The sequence below is a fragment of the Gorilla gorilla genome, chromosome 19, assembly GCF_029281585.2.
Source record: "Gorilla gorilla gorilla isolate KB3781 chromosome 19, NHGRI_mGorGor1-v2.1_pri, whole genome shotgun sequence".
NCBI classification, from domain to species: domain Eukaryota; kingdom Metazoa; phylum Chordata; class Mammalia; order Primates; family Hominidae; genus Gorilla; species Gorilla gorilla.
Genome location: NC_073243.2, coordinates 54,315,357 through 54,339,084, shown reverse-complemented (window position 1 = coordinate 54,339,084; position 23,728 = coordinate 54,315,357). Strand labels below are relative to the sequence as shown.

The following is a 23,728-nucleotide window of genomic DNA, read 5'->3' as shown; positions in this document are numbered from 1 at the left end:
AGTGGCTCACGCCTGTAATCCCAGCATTTTGGGAGGCCGAGGTGGGTGGATCACCTGAGATCAGGAGTTAGGGACCAGCCTGGCCAACATAGTGAAACCCTGTCTCTACGAAAAATACAAAAAAATTAGCCAGGAATGGCCGGGCGCGGTGGCTCACGCCTGTAATCTCAGCACTTTGGGAGGCTGAGGCGGGTGGATCACGAGGTTAGGAGATCGAGACCATCCTGGCCAACACGGTGAAACCCCGTCCCTCTAAAAATACAAAAAATTAGCCGGGTGTGTTGGCAGGCGCCTGTAGTCCCAGCTACTCGGGAGGCTGAGGCAGGAGAATGGCATGAACCCAGGAGGCAGAGCTTGCAGTGAGCCGAGATCGCCACTGTACTCCAGCCTGGGTGACAGAGCAAGACTCTGTCTCAAAAAAAAAAAGAAAAAATTAGCCCGGCGTGGTGGTGCGGACCTGTAGCCCCAGCTACTGGGGAGGCTGAGGCAGGAGAATCGCTTGAACCCCGGAGGCAGAGGTTGCAGTGAGCCAAGATCGTGTCACTGCACTCCAGCCTGGGCAACAGAGTCAGAAAAAAAAAAAAAAACCACACACACACACACACAGAATTTGATTTAGGTTTTGTATCAGAACTTCTGACTCATCTACTAAGACAAACACTCTGGGTGAGTTAGGATTTGGCACGAAGCATAGATTGTTAACAGTGAACATGATGAAGCTAATTAATGTTTTAGTAGGGTTCCATTGCCTGTGCAGAGTTGGGGAAGTTTTGGATCTAAGCCTGTATATAAAGGATCAATTGATCCTGGATCCTGTTGGAGCCAGAGGCACCTTGGCTGGACAAAATAACAAAGTAAAGGAGCCTTACAGGCACCTTGATTAAAAGACTGAGCAGCGGTTTCATCTTCTCTGAGGCCGGGGCTGGGAGGAAGAGGCTTCCGTGGCTACATTAGGCAGAACTTTCTGTGTAATGTACGTGATGAGAACCACTACACAGGCTGAGCATGTGCTAAGGGTACAACAAAGCAGGAGGAAAAATTGAAAGGTTAAAAAGAAGAATATTATATATTTTTTAAAGCATGACAAGTAAAATAGAGGTTTATTAGACTTCCTTACACTTGCTGTGTGGATTAGTATTTTTATTTTAAATCACATTTGGAGGGCACCATGTGGTTGGGCCTTTCCTAGCAATCTTAATCCTGTTCTAGTTGGATCCCTAACTAACAACAGGTTGTCTCAAGTTACGCTCTCCACAACCCTAGTCTGCCATCACAGCATCTCCGGGGCCTGTTTGAAGAGGATGCTCAGGGAACCTGGGATTTAGCCCCCAAAGTGTCATTGCCTCTTCTTGTTCCACCTCCGTCTCACCAGGCTGGGAGTTCCAAAGTCCATCTGCGGCTGTCAGCTTTCTGCCATAGACACATATCCTCCTTCTGCCCAATTTCCTTAAAGCACAGGAGCTGCAATTAGGTACTAATTTTCACAGCTGGGACATAGATGCAAGTAGTATCAGGACTTCCTTCTCTTGCAGGATCCATGGGACGATGCTGTGTGCATACTAGTTAAATAGACATGCCTATTAGTGCAGTTTATTTTTTTTATTAATCAGCTCAAAATAAGCTTTGTAAACCTTTAGGTTTTGGGTTTTATAAACTTTAGGTTTATAAAGCTAATATTGAGCTAAATGTTTATATTGAACTAAAGGTTTATATTGCAGCAACAATGACTGTGCTCAGAAAAGGAATAGCTAAATGTTTAGTTTCTCTTGGAGAGCTGAGTCCCAGAAATTATATAAAGCAACACCTTCACTTTACCAATGAGAAGCTGACATCTAGAGAAAATAGCTGATTTATTTACCTCTTTCCTCCCCAAGAGAGTATCAAAATTAATTTATACATTCAGGCCATTGAGACTTTCAGCAGCTTGACTGGTCACCCAAAGACCAGTGCTTTGAAGTGAAAGATTTGGGTAAAACAAAAAAGCCGAGGAGTGAAGAAATCTGTGTTCTGATCCTATTCTGTAGATCTTCTAACTTTCATTTAAATGGTTATTTAACTTTCCTGGGTCTCGTGGATGACGTGAGGATTGCATTTGATGCAGCTAAGGTCTCTGTTTCTGCTGTTCCATGAGGCAGTATCTCTAGGTGTTGGAGTCACCTCCTAGGCCCAGGTTGCCCTGGGTCATGAGGCTTGCGTCTTCTAGAACAGCAAGCAGCAGAGCTCTGCTCACCCAGACCAGGCCAGAGGCAGGAATCTCTGCCCCATAAGCTTAGATACAGGAAATGGGAAGGGAGTTGGTGGTTCATGGGGATGTTCATATCTGTGTAGGTACCAATTGTTCCCAGGCACATATGGAAGTCTGTTAATAAAAATTATATATTTTAAAACTTGATTTAGAGTGTTACTAGTTCTAAAAATGTAAAAGTACACTAGGTAGTGAAGAGGAAAATGGGAGGATAACGTGTGGTCTCCATTTCAGTTTAGGATTGTCTCTGTCTTGTAGATGGAAGTCAACTTCGCTAAGAACCGTAAGGATAAAAACCAAACATACAACCTCACGGGGCTGCAGCCTTTTACAGAATATGTCATAGCTCTGCGATGTGCGGTCAAGGAGTCAAAGTTCTGGAGTGACTGGAGCCAAGAAAAAATGGGAATGACTGAGGAAGAAGGCAAGCTACTCCCTGCGATTCCTGTCCTGTCTGCTCTGGTGTAGGGCTGCTTTGGGCTAGACTTGGTGGGGTTTGTCACCACCTGGTTGGGAATCATGGAATCTCATGACCCCAGGGGCCCCCTGTACCCTCGAGAGTGAGCCTGCACAATTTTGTGCCCCAAAGGCAAAGGATCACATTTTAATACTCATGAGGTTCTTATACTATACATGAAAGGGTATCATATCATTTGTTTTGTTTTGTTTTGTTTTTGAGATGGAGTCTTACTCTGTCACCCAGGATGGAGTGCAGTGGTGTGATCTCGGCTCACTGCCACCACCACCTCCCGAGTTCAAGCAATTCTTGTGCCTCAGCCTCCCAAGTAGCTGGGATTACAGGGGCCCACGACCATGCCCGGTTAATTTTTGTATTTTTAGTAGAGAAGGGATATCACCATGTTGGCTAGGCTAGTCTTGAACTCCTGACCTCAGGTAATCTGCCCACCTTGACCTCCCAAAGTGTTGGGATTACAGGCGTGAGCCACTGTGCCCCGCCAGTATCATATCATCTGAAGGTATCCTGTGATAAATTAAAGATACATATTGTGAACCCTGGAGCTACTACTCAAAAAATAAATAAAGGTGTAACTAATACAATTTAAAAAATCACATTTTTAATGACAGTGAGGAAAGGAAAGAGGCGTGGGTTGCAGGTTGATGGAGTGCTTACTAAGTGTCAGTATGGTCATTAAGAGCAACGCTTCCAGTCAGTGGGCTTGGCTTAAATCCCAAGCCAGGTGTCTTTGGGCGAGATACCTAAACTCTCAGTTCATTCTCAGCAGTTTCCTCACATTTATTCCCCTTTTCTATATTGAAATAGAATATGTAAGTTGAGTTTATAGTAGTACCTATTTTTTAGTATTATTTTAAAGATTAAATGAAATAATGTGTTTAGCCCATAGTAGATATTCACTAACTGCTAGACTTCCTATTCTTATTATTTATCCTCCTACTATTATATTTAATCCTCCTTAAAGCACTATAAAATATGTAGAGTCACTCCCATTTTGGAAATGAGGAAACTGAGTTTCAGAGACGCTAATAAACAGCTCAGGGTCACTCAGCATGTGTTACTTTTCTCAAGAGCCTTGCCCAGAGTCTGACCCTCAGTGGATGATCAATAAATGTGTGATGAATGTATCAGTTTTCTATTGCTGCTGTAACAATACAAATTTAGTGGCTTAATGCAACACTAATGTATTCTTTCATAGCTCTGGAAGTCAGATGTCCAAAATCAGTTTCACTGGGCTAAAGTCAAGATGTCAGCAGGGCCATTTCCTTCTGAGACTCTGAGTGGAGAATCTGTTTCCTTGCCTGTTCCAGCTTCTGGTGGCTGCCTGCATTGTTTGGCTTGTGGTCCTTCTTCCATCTACAATACTTATCCCCCCATCATCACATCACCTTTCCCTACTCTTGTGTGTCAAACCTCTCTGCCTCCCTCTTATAAGGACTTTTGTGATCACAGTTAGGACCCACCTGGCTAATCCAAGATAATGTTCCCATCTCAAGATCCTTAACTTAATCACATCTGCAAAGTCACTTTTACCATATAAGGAGACATTTACAGGTTCCAGGGATTTGGACAAGATTTTTTTTTTGAGATGGAGTCTCGCTTTGTGGCCCAGGCTGGAGTGCATTGCCACGATCTCCGCTCACTGTAAGCTCCGCCTCCCGGGTTCACACCGTTCTCCTGCCTCAGCCTCCCGAGTTGCTGGGACTACAGGCGCCCACCACCACGCCTGGCTAATTTTTTGTATTTTTACTAGAGACGGGGTTTCACCGTGTTAGCCAGGGTAGTCTTGATCTCCTGACCTCATGATCTGCCCGCCTCGGCCTCCCAAAGCGCTGGGATTACAGGCGTGAGCCACTGCGCCCGGCCTGGACAAGATATTTTGAGGGCCATTTTTCAGCCTAACAGTAAATGAATGACTAATTGAATGAATACTTGGTGATGGCCACACATCTTCTGAATGATGGACAAGAAATTTTAAAATGCCCACCCTTCTAACCTTCCTCTGAGGCTTTAACCTTATTTATTTATAAGGGATGTGAGTTTTAGAATATGAATTCCCCCATGGCCATGATTTCAGGCCTCATGATTTCAGATGGTTTAGGGATACCCATATTGTAATAGAAAATTAGATTTCAGTCTCATACCCAAGTTGCAGACTGGTCTCAGATAACATCTGGGGTCAACTTCTGTGCTACCTCATCCACACAATAATGATTTATTCCTTTGGATCCTGGTTGAGTTTCCAGTATTAACACTAGTATTAACAGATGTTTGGTGCATTCACCACTATGGTCAGATGCCTGGAACCAATTTGATGCCTTCTGAATTTTGTGTTCCCCACTGGAGATGTTCATGCAGTATCATTTAGCAAATAGTTCTCTTCCTTTGCCTCACTTTTCAGCAGGCAAGCTGATGATTAAGTGCTCCCTTGGGTGCCATTGTGTTTTGCCTAGCTCTTCCCCTGCTATGGCTGTCACTCTTCTTTCTAGTGACCTCCTGGTGCCATCGTGGCTCAGAGTCTCAAGCTTATCACAGACCAGCCAGTCCCTCGTGTCAGTTTTCTCAGCTTGTTTTGCTGCCAGAAAAAATATTTGCTATTTCATCTGATTTATTAGTTCAGCTAGCTTGATTTAATTAGCAAACACTTATTTATCAAAGTCACCACTAGAGAACTTTTGCTTTTGTCCTTCTTCATTTTTTCGGGATCCCAGAAGAAACTGATTAAAATGCACCCCCCAGCCAATCCTCATTTCTTGTTTTCAAATTTATAAAGCGCGTGTTTTCCTATTTCAATGAAATGCCATTTGTTTAATGCGTACCACTTCAAACCTTTCTAATTGTTTGAAAACATGTATTCTAAGTTGAATGTGAAGCACTGCCTATTTTCTTTTGGATTTCAATATATTGATTATTAGAGTTACTTACCTATATTTAGGCATTTAAATATCTACTCACTACATGATACAGATATAATTTGATTCAAATCCTGGCTTTATTTCTTAAAAGCTTATGATATTGAATACCTGCTTAATTTCTCTATGCTTCAGAAATGATAATTAGTAACATTATTGCTGTATCTAATTACAGGGCTGTGGGCATTAAATGAGAAAATTCAGAGAAACTGACACTTGCTAAGAGTTAGCTTTTATTATTGTTGTTCTTTAGCAGGGGTACCTGTATATGTCTAACTGGTGGTGGTTGTGGGGATACCCATATTGTAATAGAAATAGTATAGCATCAATTGTTGCTGCATCAGTCCAGACAATTGATGCCTTTGAATATGTAGATATTTTGGTTGATTTGGAAAATTTTAATTTTTTTTTCAGAGTGCTCAGTTTCCCCCTTTGATTAAACTGAAAATCCATTATCAATTTATGGTTAATGGAAAGCTGGCTATAATAACTATAGAAGACTTACATGATAGTGAGGCAGCAGTTTCACTAACAGCTGCATCTGTGGGAAGTCTATACTGAGAAGACTGTCTCTCTTTGGACCATATTTGCAGGAAATAGTGGCCTCAATGAAAGAAGGAAATATCAATTTAAACTCATTTATTATTACCATCTACAAAAACAAAATGGCTGCCTATGAGATAATTTTTTTTTTTTTTTTTTTTTGAGACAGGGTCTCACTCTGTTACCCAGACTGAAATGTAGTGGTGAGATCTCAGCTCACTGCAGCCTCCGCCTCCCAGGCTCAAGTGATCCTCCCACCTCAGCCTCCCGAATAGCTGGGACTACAGGCGTGTGCCACCATGCCCGGCTGCCTATGGGCTAAATCCAAGAAGAATTTCACTCATATTTCTAGTCAAGTGCCTGGAATGATTATTTAATAATCAGTTTAGCTTTGCCTGTATCTATCCTTGAGATGAATATTTAGGACTGGGTAGTAATGAACACCTTGTCTTTAGATTTTTTTTTTTCTCACTCTCAATATTACTGGCCTTAAGTTTGACTCTCCACATGATTGGAACAGAGAGATTCTGCATGTGAGAGATGGAGTAAAGGTCCCTCTCATCCTGCGGGTTTCCTTGGAAGGTCTAATGACTTTGTAGCCCTGTACAAAGGCTGTCTTCTGGGAGGAACTTGGCCACTGCTTATATCTCACTGGCTTGTAGACAGGGTGAAACCAGCCTGTTGCTTCCTGTCTGAGAAACTTGAGTACCGGCTGTCCTGTCTTATGATTCAATAAAAGCCTTTGAGAAATCAGAAAACTCATGGCAGAGCTTTTGAGACAACACCTCAGTGGGATTCAGATGAAATAATATGTAAAGTCAACACAGTTCAATCTCCTTATAAGCAATTCTAATGGAATTGCATTTATCTCATTGGGAGATCCTGGGCCTAACAGCTAGACTGTGTTAACTAGACTTTGGCTTCTGCAAGAGTAGTTGTAGAAGTGTGACTCTCCATTAAAGGCAAAACAAGTTATTAACTCAATTGTACTTGGTACATTTTCCTCATTATAAGGTTGTCTTTAGCTGGAGTTCAGTTATTTTACTTTTTTAAAAACAATTCTTTTGAGACACGACTCGCTCTGTTTCCCAGGCTGGAATGCAATGGCACGATCTCAGCTCACCGCAATCTCCGCTTCCCGGGTTCAAGCGATTCTCCTGCCTCAGCCTCCCGAGTAGCTGGGATTACAGGCACACACCACCACACCCAGCTAATTTTTTATATGTTTTGGTAGAGACAGGGTTTCACCATTGGCCAGGCTGGTCTCGAACTCCTGACCTCAAGTGATCCACCTGCCTCGGCCTCCCAAAGTGCTGGGATTACAGGCATGAGCCACCGTGCCCAGCCAGTAATTTTACTTTAAGATATCCAATCACCTACAGTTTAAAAGATCCCTGAGGACAATCTCTTACTTCTAAAAAATAGTTTAGATATTGGTCTGAGTGGTAGACTCATTCTTTGTGGACCTAATTACATTATCTCCAGCCATGCTATTTCCTCAAGAAAAAATTCAGAGTGTAACTACTGCAGCTTTGACTAGGGACATTTACTCTCTTCTCCAAATCGTGGGCCACTAGCCTTCTCGACATTTGTTTAGAACTCTCTGCTTTCCTCTCATGGCTAAGGTGGGTGGGTCGTTCTCTAATCAGTAGCTCAGCATTTTGATATTTCAGGTGCATGTCAGGGCATTCAACTATAAATTGCCAGTGAGCCATCTCCTGACAAAACTTGCTTGAGACAGGATATTTGAGAGATACAGTCCAGAAATCAAGTGAAATGTAAATTCCTTGTTTTTTGTTTCATCCCTATATGGTTAGATCATCAGAAGCCTGTACACTTGGACTATTGTCTCAGACTGTGTTGTTTACTGGAAAAAGGCATGTGTCAGGATTTATGCCCTGGCTATTTATAGAAAACAACTATGAAAAATGCACATATATGATATTTCTGTGCTTTTGCTCTATTGGGATTACAGATATTGGCTTTTACGTTACTCTGTGTCCTTTTTGAAAAGATCCACGTGATAAATTCCATTTATGATTTCAGTGTTCGTAACCAGAAAATAGTTTCCCTTCATATGAATTTCTAGGTTTCCTTTTTATTGGGCCATGGGAAATAGGCACCTCAATGTGATTCTTTTTTATTTTGGGAAAACCAGCATTAAATTTAGAGCTCAAGGAGGGACCTAGTGAAGCTTATTGTCTTATTCCTTTGTCATTTAATTTTTTCTTTTATTTTATAACATCTCAAGTATGTAGTTTTATTTTTTTGGAAGTAGACTTGGTATAAATTGTATATACATATATCTCCTTGTGAGTTATCTGTGTCATTCCCAGCTATAATATGTATGTTAGATCTAGAGGACATTAGATAGTCACATTTTGATCTAGATTTGGGTGACAAATTATATTACAATGGGGCCTATTATACTTTTCCTTTATCTTACATTAAATCATCAGACTCAAGAGCAGTTTTATTTTTTTATCTTTGGTTGATTCCAGTTCCTTGACCACAAAATGAAGACATCTTTGGTCATTGCAAAGCTGCCATCCCTCCACTCCTCACCTTATTCCCAATGGCTCCCTCAAGCAAATCCTTCCCAACTGCTCAGCTAACCTTTCCTGTCTCCTCTGCAACTCCCTTATCTCTGGGTTGAGTACGTCATTCTTGTTCCTTACAGCTCCATGTGGCCTGGAACTGTGGAGAGTCCTGAAACCAGCTGAGGTGGATGGAAGAAGGCCAGTGCGGTTGTTATGGAAGGTGACCTCCCTCTGGATTCTTTTTCTCTCTCTTTCTTCCCCTTCCCTCCTTTCCCTCCCTTCCCTCCCTATCCTCCCTTCCATCCTACTTCCCTTCCCTTCCCTTCCCTTCCCTCCCCTCCCCTCCCTTCCCTTCCCCCCACCTTCCCCCTCCCCTCCCTTCCCCCACCTTCCCCCTCCCCACTCCCTCCCTCCCCTCCCCGCCTCACCTTTCTCCTCCCCACTCCCTCCCCTCCCCTCCCCACTCCCCTTCCCCCTCCCCACTCCCTCCCCTTCCCTCTCCTTCCCTCTCCTTCCCTTCCCTTGCCTTGCCTTGCCTTGCCTTCCCTTCCCTTCCTTTCTCTATCTCTCTCTCTCTTTCCCTCCCTCCCCACCACCGCCTTTCTTTCTTTTTGGCAGAGTCTTGCTCAATCACCCAGGCTGGAGTGCAGTAGTGAAATCATAACTCACTGCAGCCTTTAACTCCTGGGCTCAAGTGATCCTCCCACTTCACCTTCCCAAGTAGCTGGGACTACAGAAGTGTGCCAGTACACCCAGCTAATTAAAAAAAAAAAAAAAAAAAATATATATATATATATATATATATATATATATATATATATATTTTTTTTTTTTTTTTTTTTTTTTTTTGGTTGAGGCTGGGTCTTGCTGTGTTGTCCAGGCTGGTCTTGAACTCCTGGGCTCGAGAGATCCTCCCACTTTAGCCTCCCAAAGCATTGGGATTATAAGCATGAGCCACCTGCCCAGCCTGTTTCTTTATCCTGTTTAAAAGCCCTTGGTCTCTTACCCTTCTAAAAACTGTGATTCTTGAAATTTTACCTCCAGAATTTCCTTCCCTAGAGGGCTTTATGATGCTCCAAATCTCACATTGGTTGGCCAGCTCAAAAAAGCCCTATAGGTCATCTTGCAGATGGCCCAAACATGCATGACAGACGCTGGTCCCCTCCTCTTTGGTCTGAAACATTAACATTCGGGGTGGGTAGAAAGTGAAAGTGCAGGAGGCACCATGACCTTCTGGAGGAAACGATCACTGACCAGCCTCTGCTGGAAGGCAGCAGAGGAACCCCCCTCTGCTGGAACCCCCCTCCCCACCCAGCTGTCTAAGAAGAGCTCTGATCAGGGTCAGCTTGCTGGTGTGTCCTCGAGTCATTGGCAACATATATGGCACATGTGTGTTGAAATAGTGGGGCACAAAAACAGAAGAGGGACCACATGGTCCTTCCTAGGGCGGAGGCCTGGGAGTAAGGAACAGGAGAAGTCAGGTGGGGAATGCAGAGAAGAAGAGGGAAGAGGACCTGAGAGAGGGAAGTGAGAGAAGGAGTAGAAAATGGGGGGACAGGGGAATAAACAGAAAAGGAAAAGGGCAGATGGAGAAAAAAAGAGTGAAAAGATGGGGAAGAAGAAGGAGGAGAGGAGTGAGATGCCAGAATTCCTTCGTGTGCCTCCAGAATTCCCAGGAAATGCTCATGATGTTAGCTCATATTTGCTGAAGTCCAGGCAAGTTCAAAATCCTGTTGAAAATGGAGCAAGTGTCCTGCTTTGCCAGATGACATTCCAATTACCTCAGGGTTGGAGGCTCCCGCACCATCGCCCACTCCCTCCACACCCGCAGGGCTATGGGACTCCCTGGGTTGCGGAGGCGGTGCTGCCGCCGCATGGGACAACAGCCAGAGATGGCGGGGAATCCTAGAGAATCAATCCCAGATGCTGTGCGGTCTTTCTCAGCCATCAAGTATGAAAACAAATGATTGTGGCAACACATTTTTTGGGGGAGGAAAGCCAACAACCGCACACGCCCACATGTGGTCTTAGCTACATAGCAGTGGCGAAGGGCCAAGTAGGGCAGCTTGCAAAGTAGAGAAGATGGATTTCAGTGCCCGCCTCCTCCCTGTCGCCTGTTGGGTCTGGTCTTTTTCTCCACACCACCCCCCCCCGCCCCCCCGCACCTTCAAAAGGAAAGAGCTCTCTAAGAATTTGAGTTGGTTAAAAAAGAATGTACTAAAATGCTCTAAAATTAAATAATAGTGATAGTTGCATGACTGAACATACTATTAATAAAAGCCATTGAACTCACATTAAAACAGTGAATTTTATGGAATGTGAATTGTATCTCAATTTTTATTATTTTAAAAAGAATATGTTATTTTAAAAAGTTATTTAAAATGTTAATATGTTATTTTAAAAAGATTTTAAATAACATGTTAATATGTTATTTAAAAAGAATATGTGTTATTTAAAAGAGAAAATGGGGCTGGGCGTGGACTGGGCCGGTAATCCCAGCACTTTGGGAGGCCAAGGCGTGGGGATCACTTGACGTCAGAAGTTCAAGACCAGCTTGGACAACACGGCAAAACCCTGTCTCTACTAAAAATACAAAAATTAGTCGGGCATGGTGGTGCACACCTGTAATCCCAGCTACTCGGGAGGCTGAGGCAGGAGAATTGCTGGAATCCAAGAGGCGGAGGTTGCAGTGAGCCAAGATCAGGCCACTGCACTCCAGCCTGGGCGACAGAGAGAGACTCTGTCTCAAAATAAATAAATAAATACAATAAAATAGAAAATGGGTCGTCTTGAGAGATAAAAGGCTCCTGGTCATTAGGAAGATTCTAGCTGACCTTTTATGCCTAGACATAAAAGTAAAGGAAATTCCTGAACTGGGAAGGCAGTGGGACGAAGTGCCTGCTAAAGTCCCACTTATAAGTCCTGGACTTATATTCAGGTGTTACACTCCATCTATGTGTATAATCAGTAACAGAAGGGGAAGCCCTATCAATTCTGGGAAATACTCACCATGCTGTCTCCTAGGCAAATGTCTGGTGAGTGGGCCCAAGTTCAAGGCTGAAAATAAGAGTTTAGCTTAAAGTCCCCAGGATTCCACCTTAAACTTCTCGCCAAGGGTTTGGGACTGGCCGGTCAGCCCTCTTAGCTAGGACGCCTGGCTGGGGTGCCTGGTCCAGGGAAGCTGGCTCCCTTCTCAGAGGGAGAGGCATGGAAATAAAAGACTAGGGCATAGGGTACTCTCCAACCTTTGGATACTCCAGGCAAGAGATGACTCAGAGCCAGACCAGACTTGGGATGGGCTCAGAGGACATGTGTCAGCTTTTTAGCCCTTACTCCTTTACATGAGTGGGATGGAGCGAAAGATACAGGCAGAAGGAAATAAGGGTGGCTTGTTTACATTGTTTTGGGCATTCTTCTAGTTTAGCCTCATGGAATTAGACGAAATTTAGTAAATCCCCTCTTCTGGCACTTGAAGTGTTACTATCACAGTCCAGGATCTTATTCATCCCTGGAGGGTAATTACCTGATTGTAGTTTCGTATCTAATAGTTAGCCTTATTCCCCACCCTCACCCCCACCGCTTCTCACTGTCTCAATGCCTTTCTTTTTCTTTGTTATTGGCAATAAATTTTGTTTTCTTTGGGTTCAGAAGGCAAGAGGAGCCCCAGTCCTAGAGAAAACACTTGGCTACAAGATATGGTACTATCCAGAAAACAACACTAACCTCACAGAAACAATGAACACCACTAACCAGCAGCTTGAACTGCATCTGGGAGGCGAGAGCTTTTGGGTGTCTATGATTTCTTATAATTCTCTTGGGAAGTCTCCAGTGGCCACCCTGAGGATTCCAGCTATTCAGGAAAAATGTAAGTAGAGCATCAACTTTTTCCTTAGGTACCTGGTGCCATCGGTTGGCCAAGGAGCAGTCCCTGTGCTCTCAAGGGTGGCTGTTTCTCTTGAGTCAAAATGAAAATGGAGTGGGGACTTTTTAGGTTGTGGTGAAGCAATGAGAATTTGCTGGTAATTAATGAATCACTTGAAGTCATGTTCCTTTGGAACAAAGCCTGCGTTAAAAATCAGAGACTTTATAAATTACAGAATACGAAGCCATACACCTAGAAGTTCTGTGTGCAGCTTTGATTTGCTCTGGTCTGAGTGAATGTAAGCTGGGTCAAGTCCTATGAAACTGTCCTATTTCTCACATTTGTCCTCCGTGACCGAAGCTGCTCTTGAACTCTTCTCCCCACAAATGGGTACTCACCACATCCCCATCCTTGGTTTAATGCTTGCTGTCCTGTTTTCTTCCTTTTCCCCTTCCATTTGTCACTATGGAAAAATTCTAGTGTTTATACTTGCCAATAAATTGTTCATTACACTTTTGGTTAAGTAGTTTTTGACATATTACTGCTCCCAGGCAAACTCATATTTATCCTGTTTTGGAATAAAAAACTTTCATTCAAAGAATTGCAGACAATAGATTTCCTCTTTTCTCTCTTTTCTCTTTCAAACTTAGTACTATCCCTTATTCTATAAATTATCTTATTTATTTTACTACCTTTTTCTTCCTCAATAGGATGTAAATGCCATGAGGGCAGTGATTTTTTGTCTGTTTTCCTTTCTTTTTTTTAACCTAATTCCCAACACTTAAAATAGCATAGAGCAGTTGGCATAGAGCAGGTGTGCAGTAACTATTTGTGGAAACATATCATCATTAGGAATGTGCTCTCCAATTCACCACCTTTCTCTATTTGCTTACACCTAGACTGGTTCAGACATTTACACAACCAGTTCTAGAATTCTCTGCCTGTGCTCCCTTCCATCTCTTCCCTTAAACCCTCATTTTATAATTCCTAGATATTTATATTTTTGTATTTTGAGCTACACTTGATATTATTTTAGTTAGCATTTAATAGTACTCCCTGTAGTCCTCATTTCCTGACATCCTAGTTCCTGCCTGTCCAACACCCTAGTGATGAAGTTCCTGACAAATGCACGTGTCATTGGGGCACACATTCTTTGTTAATAGAGGTGCTGTTGAATAGTAACCTCAGTTTCCCAGTGTGGCCCCAGGATGGGAGGTGGTAAAGAATAGGGTATAAAAGCATGGGCTTTGGAGTCCAGCAGCCCCGGGTTCAAATCTTTGCTCTTCCACAAGATACCATTAACCTTGGGCAAGTTACCTAACTTCTCTGAAGCTTAGCTACTCGTAAAATGGAGCTATTATATAATAATACCTACCTCACAGAGCTGTAGTGAAGATTAAATGAGATCATGTATGTAAAATGCTTTGTCTGGTGCTAATTATTACTATTGTCATTATTATTATTATTATTATTAATTTTTGAGATGGAGTTTCGCTCTTGTTGCCCAGGCTGGAGTGCAATGGTGTGATCTCAGCTCACCACAACCTCCACCTCCTAGGTTCAAGCAATTATCCTGCCTCAGCCTCCTGAGTAGCTGGGATTACAGGCATGCGCCACCACACCAGGCTCATTTTGTATTTTTAGTAGAGACGGGGTTTCTCCATGTTGGTCAGGCTGGTCTCGAACTCCTGACCTCAGGTGATCCACCTGCCTCAGCATCCCAAAGTGCTGGGATTACAGGCGTGAGCCACTGCTCCTGGCTTATTGTCATTCTTAATAAAATTTCTGATTGATCAAATTTCTGTTACACACAGATTATCGACTTTAAAAATATTATAAAATACACTTTAAAGTTATGCTAAATTCACTTAAGTTTTTTTTGGCTTTGTGTCAGATACGACTGTGTGATCATCAATTATAAGGGTCCTAGATCAGGTATTGGCACACTGCAGCTTGCAGGTTAAATCTGGTTGGATTTAACACAACCACACATATTTGCTCACATATTGTTTATGGCTTCTTTTGTGCAACGGTGACTAAGTTGAATAGTTATGACAGAGACGACCTAGCCCACAAAACCTAAAATCTGAAATATTTGCTATCTGGCTCTTTACAGAGAAACTTTACAGATGCTAGTCCCAGACATAAAAGAAAATAATGTTCTGGATGTGCACGATGGCTCACGCCTGTAATCCCCGCACTTTGAGGCCAAGGCGGGTGGATTGCTGAGTTCAGGAGTTCAAGACAAGTCCAGGCAACATAGTGAAACCTTGTCTCTACAAAAAAAAAAAAAAAAAACAAAAATTAGCTAGGCCTGGTGGCATGTGCCTGTAGTCCCAGCTCCTTGAGAAGCTGAGGGGGATGAATCGCTTGAGCCAAAGAGGTTGAGGCTGCAGTGAGCCGAGATTGTACCACTGCACTCCAGCCTGAGTGACAGAGCGAGACCCTGTCTCAAAAACAAACAAAAGAAAGTAATATTCTACAGAATTTTGCTTACTAAAGTGGAGGCAACTGGAGAATGAGAATAATAACTGGAGAATAATAAGATAATTTTTGTAAGTATAACTATCATTAAGTAATAGTTATCATATATTGTCTACTAGTATGTGTCAGGAATTGTGCTAAGATAACATAGGTTTTCCCATTTTAGCCTTGACATGACTCATGATGTAGATGCTGTGAGATCTATTTTATAGATGGCAAAGGGATTCAGGCAAGCTTAGTAATGTGCCCAAGGTCTCTGGAGTGGGATGATTCCAGCTCGGATCTGCAGGATTCCCAACTTGTACCATATCCCACAACCTTAGATGTGTTATTCATAAAGTGACTTGAATTCCGGTCACAGATGCTGTGTGACACTGAACTGGTTATTGACCTGTGCGGGCCTCCACGTTCCCCTCTTGGAATAAGGGCTTGGAATGAGGTTCCTTCTGCTCAGCACGCCCTGGGTTTTGTGAGACCCGAGACAGCAGGCAGCAGCGGCGTGGTCCCAGGCAGGGCATCGGAAAGCCCGGCCACTGTGTCATAAGGCCAGAGGAGGAAGATGGGCCCAAGTTGGGGCAAAGCTCAGGATGGGCCAGGATGGTTGGCAAAGGAGAAGCAGCACCAGCACGTGAGCCCCGGGTGACTGTCTTCATTGCAGATCACAAGAAATCAATGGCTTTCACAGTCAAAGCCCCTCCCTGCTTCTTCAAGGAAGGATCTGTGTTTCCTACCACACCTGGGGATGTTTGGAGTAATTGCTCAGAAAGCTCTCATTGAATGATGGAAGGACCTGGCGATTCGTTTATATTGAGTAGAGTGATGACTTGGAAATTTCCCTTTTGGCGCCCCTTGGTGTGGCCAGGCTTTCCCCTTTCAAGGTTGACTCATGGCTTCCTGGGGCCGGCGCCACGCCCCTGTGGTCTCCGCAGTCTCTGCAGTGCACTTGGCGCTTTAGACCCGGATCTCCCTGCTCCTCAGAGCTCCAGTGTTGGTGAGAAGGAGTGTGGGTTTAGACACCAACACTGGCTTCTTCAGGCCAGGATTTGTGGGCAATCATTTTTTTAAAAAGTGCCTCCAGGGAGATGAGGAAGCTGCGGAAGCAGGCCAGGACAGGGCAGAGGCTGAGATGAAGGTGGGCTTTCAGGGCTGCCAAAACAAAGCACCGCAGACTGGGGGGCTTCAAACAACAGAACTTTATTGTCTCATGGTCCTGGAGGCCAGAAGTCCCAAATCAAGGTGCTGGTTGGCCATGCTCCCTAAAGTCTCTAGGGGAGAATCCTTCCTTACCCCTTCCAGCTTGTAGTGGCCCCAGGTATTCCTTGGCTTGTGGTAGCTCCAGTAACTCCCATAAATCCAATCTCTGCTTCAGTCTTCACATGGCTAGCTTCTTGTGTGTCTCTGTTTCCATGCCCAGATTCCTCTTTTCTTATAAAGGGCCCAGTGTCTTAACTAATTACATCTGCAATGGCCTATTTCCAAATACAGTCACATTGTGTGGCACTGGGGATATACTTTTGGGGGATACAATTCAACCTGTAACAGGTACAATCTGAGATAAAAGCCCCAGGGAGGGGGGTTCCCACTGGATCTTGCAGGGGACTCTATCTAGAGTGTGAGTGACATCTCATAGTCATCCCAGCCAAGCAAAACACAAGCACACAGTAAGAAGGAAGCTGAGTGGGTCTGGGTGGAGTGCCAACATTGGCTGCTAGAAGAGTCTAGTTACATCTCCAAGGCTCCAGCAGGGACTTTCAGCCAGGACTGGCTGGGGATGCTTCCAGGCGGTGAGTAGGGGAAGGCTGGAAGGAGAAACTCAGAGCCCTAGGGTTAGGTGGGGTCGATCTCCAGGCTCTGTGCTTCTTGCCCCGGCCTCTGCTCCTTCTGTGGCTTCACATTTCCTCCATGCCTCAGTTGTCCTTCTCAGAGTTACCTTTTCAGGTTGACAAATTACCTGGCCTTGCTGCTAGGACTAGCCCCTGGAGTGTCTCATAAGGACCCTGTTTGGGAAAAGGATCCGTCAACTGTGGCTTACAAGAACAAGACTCCTAAATATACACACAGCCTGCTGGGGTTTGTTGCCAAGGAATAGCAGGATGCAGGACCCCTGGTCCCCACCCCAGATTCCTACATATGGCCTAGGCTTCCAGCTTCAAAAGACTTTTGGGTTTCTTTTCTTTTTTTTTTTTTTTTTTGCAGGACACTTTTGCACCTGTATCCAGGATCATTTCTGACATTCATTGAAACACTCTTCCTGGCTGGGCGTGGTGGCTCATGCCTATAATCCCAGCACTTTGGGAGACCGACTGAGCTGGGCAGATCACTTGAGGTTAGAAGTTTGAGACCAGCCTGGCCAACATGGTGAAACCCCATCTCTACTAAAAATACAAAAAATTAGCCAGGTGTGTTAGCATGCACCTATAGTCCCAGCTACTCGGGAGGCTGAGGCACAAGAATCACTTGAACCCAGGAGGTGGAGGTTGCAGTGAGCCAAGATCATGCCACTGCACTCCAGCCTGGGTGACAGGGCGAGACTCTGCCTCAAAAAAAAAAAAAAAAAAAAGAAAGAAAAAGAAAAAGAAACGCTCTTCCCATGGATTCGAGTTTTGCAGGTTGAGGAGTGCAACGCTGGTGAGCATTGGGTGAGGGGAGATCACGCCCTGGAATTTCTGAGCCCCGCCCAGTTTGTACCTTCCACCTCTGCCTTGCTGCACCTCCAATAGTTCTCTTCTGTGTGTTCGAATATTTTCAATAAGATCTCTCTCTGATTCTGATTAAGTTCCAGATGTTGGATTGCAAGCCACACACTCAACTTTTCTATTAAATAAATCCTTGTGACCTGTTTCCAGATTATTTTGGCCAGTCCTGCAGAAAATGTTGCCATTTATGTATTGATCCACACTAGGTAATTTGGATGGCAATGTCTTTATCTTTCTGGTACAAATGCAATACTTGCTGCCTTGAGGATAGGAATTCATATCCAGTTTGTGCAGAGCCAGACTATATAGTGAAAGCGTAAAGCCATCTCCCTGGTATGATTTTAAGGTCTCCATCTCCCAGCTTCCCAGCCACACAATTCCCCAGAGCCTGAAATTCTACCTTTGGAAATTCTCTGTCTCAGGTTTCCTTTCCATTTGACTTGCAGAGACACCTGTGGAAGGTAAGTCTTTTTAGTCATCAACTCTCTAGTGAGATCGTTTTCTGGAAACAGGTCAATTTGGGGTTAGGTAAAGGAAGATTAAGAAGCCACTTACTCCTCAAGGTGTTGTGTAAGGAAAAAGGATGCAATAAGGGGAGTGAAAAGAGCCCCATCCGGGGAGGCTGCAGTGGAGATCCTGAACTTTGGCCTTGTTTTACAGCTGAGGCAATGAGGATGCCAATGTGGTTGTTGCATTTGGGGAATGAGTTGGGTAGCTGTGAAGCAGTCCTTTTCTCTCCTTTCAGCATTTCAGTGCATTGAGGTCATGCAGGCCTGCGTTACTGAGGACCAGCTAGTGGTGAAGTGGCAAAGCTCTGCTCTAGACGTGAACACTTGGATGATTGAATGGTTTCCGGATGTGGACTCAGAGCCCACCACCCTTTCCTGGGAATCTGTGTCTCAGGCCACGAACTGGACGATCCAGCAAGGTAGCCAGGGTGGAACCCACAGGTTCCCTCAGTGCAGCGTTTGGTTTCATTTTCATCCATTTTTAGATCTTTAACTTTGGCTTCAAAGCTGTTAGTGTGTTTAATAGCATTTGACAAGCTTGTGCAAGCTTAATGAAGTGTCACGCTTCTTGGTATTTCCAAGGCAAGGCTGGCACAGAAAGCTGTGGGTGTCAAGCAGACCAGGTATCTGATCGGTCTCCAGGTGGAAAACACCATCTTAACACCCACCATCAGAGAGTCCTTCCCGGATAGCTGGGTCATCCCATGGATAACTCCAGAATGTGGATCCCAGCTGGCCTACCTAGGATACTTTCTTCAGTTCTGATTGCCTGTTTAAGAGTTAGGCCCCCTTCCCAGGTGATTGTTATAGGAATAGCCTTCTTTTCAGGAAAGTCCCTGCCCTACGTAAGATATGCGAGTGAGGCTTTACTCTTTATTTTTAATTTTGTTTAAATTTTTATTTTCTAGAGACAGGGTCTTGCTTGATTGCCAAGGATGGAGTGCAGTGGCACGATCATAGCTCACTGTAACCTCAAACTCCTGGGCTCAAGTGATCCTCCTGCCTCAGCCTCCCTAATGAGGCTTTACCCTTTTAATCCTGTCACCACAATCATTTCTTAATGCTTCAAACATCCATATTAAGAATAATACACAGGCAGGGATGCAGGCAAGTAGAGGAGATAGAAGTCACAGTGTTTGAGATCCACAGGGTGATGATATGTTGTTCTAGGACTTAATTAGGCAGCGTGTTCAGTGATCCTATGGATCTCTCTGCTGCAATAGTATTTGGTCAGAACAGACCTGGGGATTCCCTGCCTCCAAAAAAGAAAAAGCTAAAAAGCTAAATTTAAAAATAAGAATTAATTAGAAAATCTGAGAAAAGCAATAGCTATTACAGACCATTCAACCTAACCTGTTTATTTTCCAGAGGTGGAAACTAGAGAAATGGAATATCTTCTATAAGTGTTTGTCCATAACTCTTAGTCTAGTATTCCTCCCACTCTGCCGTGCTCTGCACTTACACTTTTTTTTCTTTCTTTTTTACAGATAAATTAAAACCTTTCTGGTGCTATAACATCTCTGTGTATCCAATGTTGCATGACAAAGTTGGCGAGCCATATTCCATCCAGGCTTATGCCAAAGAAGGCGGTATGAATGGACAAGACCCTGTGGGGAAAAGGAAACAGTGTGACCTGTACCACATGCCAATAAGGCTGCAAGTGCCTGTAGCTCATTCCCAGCCATCTTAGGGCTCATTTGTGCTTCATCTTGTAGTGAGCTCTGTATGTTATGAATTTGCTGAATTCTGAAGCTGGGGTAGACATTAGAGATCATTGAGTCCAATCCCCTAATTTCACAGATGGAAAATTAAAACTCAGAGAGGTGAAATAACTTGCCCAAAGTCACAAATAAACAGTGCAAATAGAGCTGCTACCAGCAATAACACTGAATTAAGACCACATCAGGGAGCCTAGAGTTCATCCTAAGCTAGGGATGTTAAAAAATTATTTTTAATTATGTAGCAATAAGCAAAGGCTTTACTGGTGAATTGCTCAAGCTTTACTTTTATCTTTTTGGAAGTTCATGTCTTCCAGATTCAACACTGGAAAATATCTTCTGCCACTCAAAGGTAGCCTACGGAGCCATATTCTTCAACTATTTGATAATAACTACACTTTACAGATATGAATGAAAAAGCTGGGTACCAAATTGGAGTGAGACATCTATGAGAAAGGACTTTTTCAAGTGGTCTTGTTGCCACTTCTCTTCTTGCTTAAGAGAGATGGTTCTAGAAAACAATTTTCCCAAACAAGCTGATTCATCAATTCCCTACTCAACCCTCACCCGTCGCCTCCAGCACTATGGTTTGGTCTGAGTACTGGCCAGGGCCTTTGTGGGGGAACGATCTCCTGGAGTGCAGTTCAGTGATTATCATTTATCCCTCTGTCCTTTCCAGTTCCATCAGAAGGTCCTGAGACCAAGGTGGAGAACATTGGCGTGAAGACGGTCACGATCGCATGGAAAGAGATTCCCAAGAGTGAGAGAAAGGGTATCATCTGCAACTACACCATCTTTTACCAAGCTGAAGGTGGAAAAGGATTCTGTAAGCATGCCCATAGCCAAGTGGAAAAAACCCCCAAGCCCCAGATAGATGCTATGGATAGACCTGTCGTAGGCATGGCTCCCCCATCTCATTGTGACTTGCAACCTGGCATGAATCACTTAGCTTCTTTAAGTCTCTCTGAAAATGGGGCCAAGAGCACCCACCTTTTGGGGTTTTGGGGGTTAAATGAGAGTGAAGTGACAGTACCTGAGAGGAGAGTCCTGAGGAAATGGAAGGAGTTGTTATAATTTGTCGTGGTTGGGCCCTGAATTGACCTCCTGGGAGCTCCCCGACCATCATTCCCAGGAATGGCGTGCCTGGCTTAAAGAGTGAGGAGGAACAGACCCTGTCACCATGACTTCTACTGCCCCTGCCAAATCATGCTTTTGTTTTTCAGTCCACCTTTTCTCCTGACATCTTAAATACTGGGCAAGGCTTGGATTCTTGGTTAGGCTAAATAATTTTTTCTTATGGTAAAATACATGTAAAATATTTTTCCAGTTTAAACATTTGAAAGTGTACAATTTAGTGGCATTAGAAGCATTCACAATATTGTGCAACCATCACCACTATTTCCAGAACTCTTCTATTTCTGCCCAAATAGAAGCCCTATACCCATTCATTAGTCACTCCCCATTCCTCTCCTCCCACAGCCCCTGGCAACTACCAAACTGCTTTGTTCTCTATGGATTGCCTATTTTGGATGTTTCATATACATAGAATCATAAAATATGTGGTCTTTGTGTCTGGCTTCTTTCATGTAGCATGTTTTCAAAGTTCATCCATGTTATAGCATGATTTTGTACTTATTCATTTTTATGGCTGAATAATATTCCATTGTGTGGATATTCCATATTTTGTTTATCCATTCATCAGTTGATGAACATTTAGGGTGTTTCAACCTTTAGGCTATTGTGAATAGGGCTGCTATGAACAGATGTCTGCTATGAACATATGCTGCTGTGTACAAATATGTGTTTGAGTTTGTGTTTTTCGTTCTTTGGGGCATATACCTAGAAGTTGAATTGCTGGATCATACTGTAATTCTAGTTTAACCTATTGAGGAGCCACCAAACAGTTTTCCACAGTGACTACTCCACACTATACATTTTTTACTAGCAATGTATGAGGGTTTTCATTTCCCTGCATCCTTGTCAATACGTGTTATTTTTCATTAAAAAAAATTATTATGGCTGTCCTGGTAGGTATGTAGTGGTTATCTCATTGACTTGCATTTCCCTGCTGACTAATAATGTTGGGCATCTTTTCATGTAGTTTTTGCCCATTTGTATATCTTCTTTTTTTTTTTTTTTTGAGACGGAGTTTTGCTGTTGTTGCCCAGACTGGAGTGCAATGGCACGATCTTGGCTCACTGCAACCTCCACCTCCCAGGTTCAAGCGATTCTCCTGCCTCAGCCTCCCAAGTAGCTGGGATTGCAGGCGTGTGCCACCACGTCCAGCTAATTTTGTATTTTTAGTAGAGATGGAGTTTCTCCATGTTGGTCAGGCTGGTCTCGAACTCCCGACCTCAGGTGATCTGCCTGCCCCAGCTTCCCAAGGTGCTGGGATGACAGGCATGAGCCACTGTGCCCAGCCAGCCCGTTTGTATATCTTCTTTGGAGAAGTGTATTTTTAATCTTTTCTCTTATGTTTAAATTGGGTTGTCTTTTCGTTATTGAATTTATAAGAGTTCTTTATATATTCTGGATATAAGTTATTTATCAGATATATGATTTGTAAATATTTTCTCCCATTCTATGGATTATCTTTTCATTCTCGATATTGTCTTTTGATACACAAAAACTTTGAATTTTAGTGAAGTCCAGCTTGATCTATTTTTTTCTTTTGATGCTTGTGTTTTTGGTGTCATATCTAAGAAACCATTGTGAAATTCAAGGTTGTGAAGATTTATCCTATGCTGTCTTCTAAGAGTTTTTATAGTTCTAGCTCTTATATTGAGTTCCTTGATCCATCTTGATATTTAAGCAGGACATGAATAGGGGTCAGAATATGAGACAGCTGAGCTTGGAAGCACAGGTTCCAATGCTCTTATTTTGGTGCTACTGGGACACAATTTTCAGTCTGGTTTGGCTGTGGTGTTTGACCTTTGTATTTTTCCTTTAGCCAAGACAGTCAATTCCAGCATCTTGCAGTACGGCCTGGAGTCCCTGAAACGAAAGACCTCTTACATTGTTCAGGTCATGGCCAGCACCAGTGCTGGGGGAACCAACGGGACCAGCATAAATTTCAAGACATTGTCATTCAGTGAGTATTTCCTTCAAGCCTTAGATACCTCTCCCTCATGTTTACCTTACATCAGAGAGAAATGACATCTGCCAAAAGCTGGAGGAAGCCAAATGAAAGGGCAGTGCCTAGTGCCCTGCCATCCTGCTCTCTGTTCACCAACCTTCCTGGAAAGCATATAGGTGAGGAGACGGGAGGGAAGAGCAGGCAAGTTGAGAGCCGAATTTGGAAATGCTGGTCATTTTGGTCATTCCTCATGGGCAGCCACAAATCATCTGGAGGAGGAGGTGTCAAATTAATGCCAAGTTCAGTCTTAGCACCAAACCAGCTCCTGTCTCAGGGCTGTCTCCCCATTCACAGTCACCAGTTTCTGCATGTTGTAGGTTACGGTATGTATTAGTCTGTTTTCACGCTGCTGATAAAGACATACCTGGGACTGGGTAATTTAGAAAGAAAAAGAGGTTTAATGGACTCACAGTTCCACGTGGCTGGGGAGGCCTCACAGTCATGGTGGAAGGTGAAATGCACATCTTACATGGTGGCAGGCAAGAGAGAATGAGGACCAAGTGAAAGTGATTTCCCCCTATAAAACCATCAGATCTCATGAGATTTATTCACTACTATGAGAACAGTATGGGGGAAATTGCCCCCATGATTCAATTATCTCCCACTGG

The 23,728-nt window shown here is 43.6% G+C and overlaps 1 protein-coding gene across 1 annotated transcript in view; it reads left to right on the top strand.

The window, feature by feature from the left end:
- The window catches only part of IL31RA (interleukin 31 receptor A), a 71,078-nt gene that overhangs the window by 35,884 nt on the left and 11,466 nt on the right, over positions 1–23,728 (top strand). The window contains exons 6-12 of the mRNA XM_031003371.3: positions 2,504–2,669; positions 8,856–8,935; positions 12,364–12,580; positions 18,503–18,685; positions 19,754–19,855; positions 20,664–20,810; positions 22,935–23,075. Of these exons, the coding sequence (XP_030859231.3) occupies positions 2,504–2,669; positions 8,856–8,935; positions 12,364–12,580; positions 18,503–18,685; positions 19,754–19,855; positions 20,664–20,810; positions 22,935–23,075 (1,036 nt within the window). The remainder of the gene's footprint in view (positions 1–2,503; positions 2,670–8,855; positions 8,936–12,363; positions 12,581–18,502; positions 18,686–19,753; positions 19,856–20,663; positions 20,811–22,934; positions 23,076–23,728) is intronic.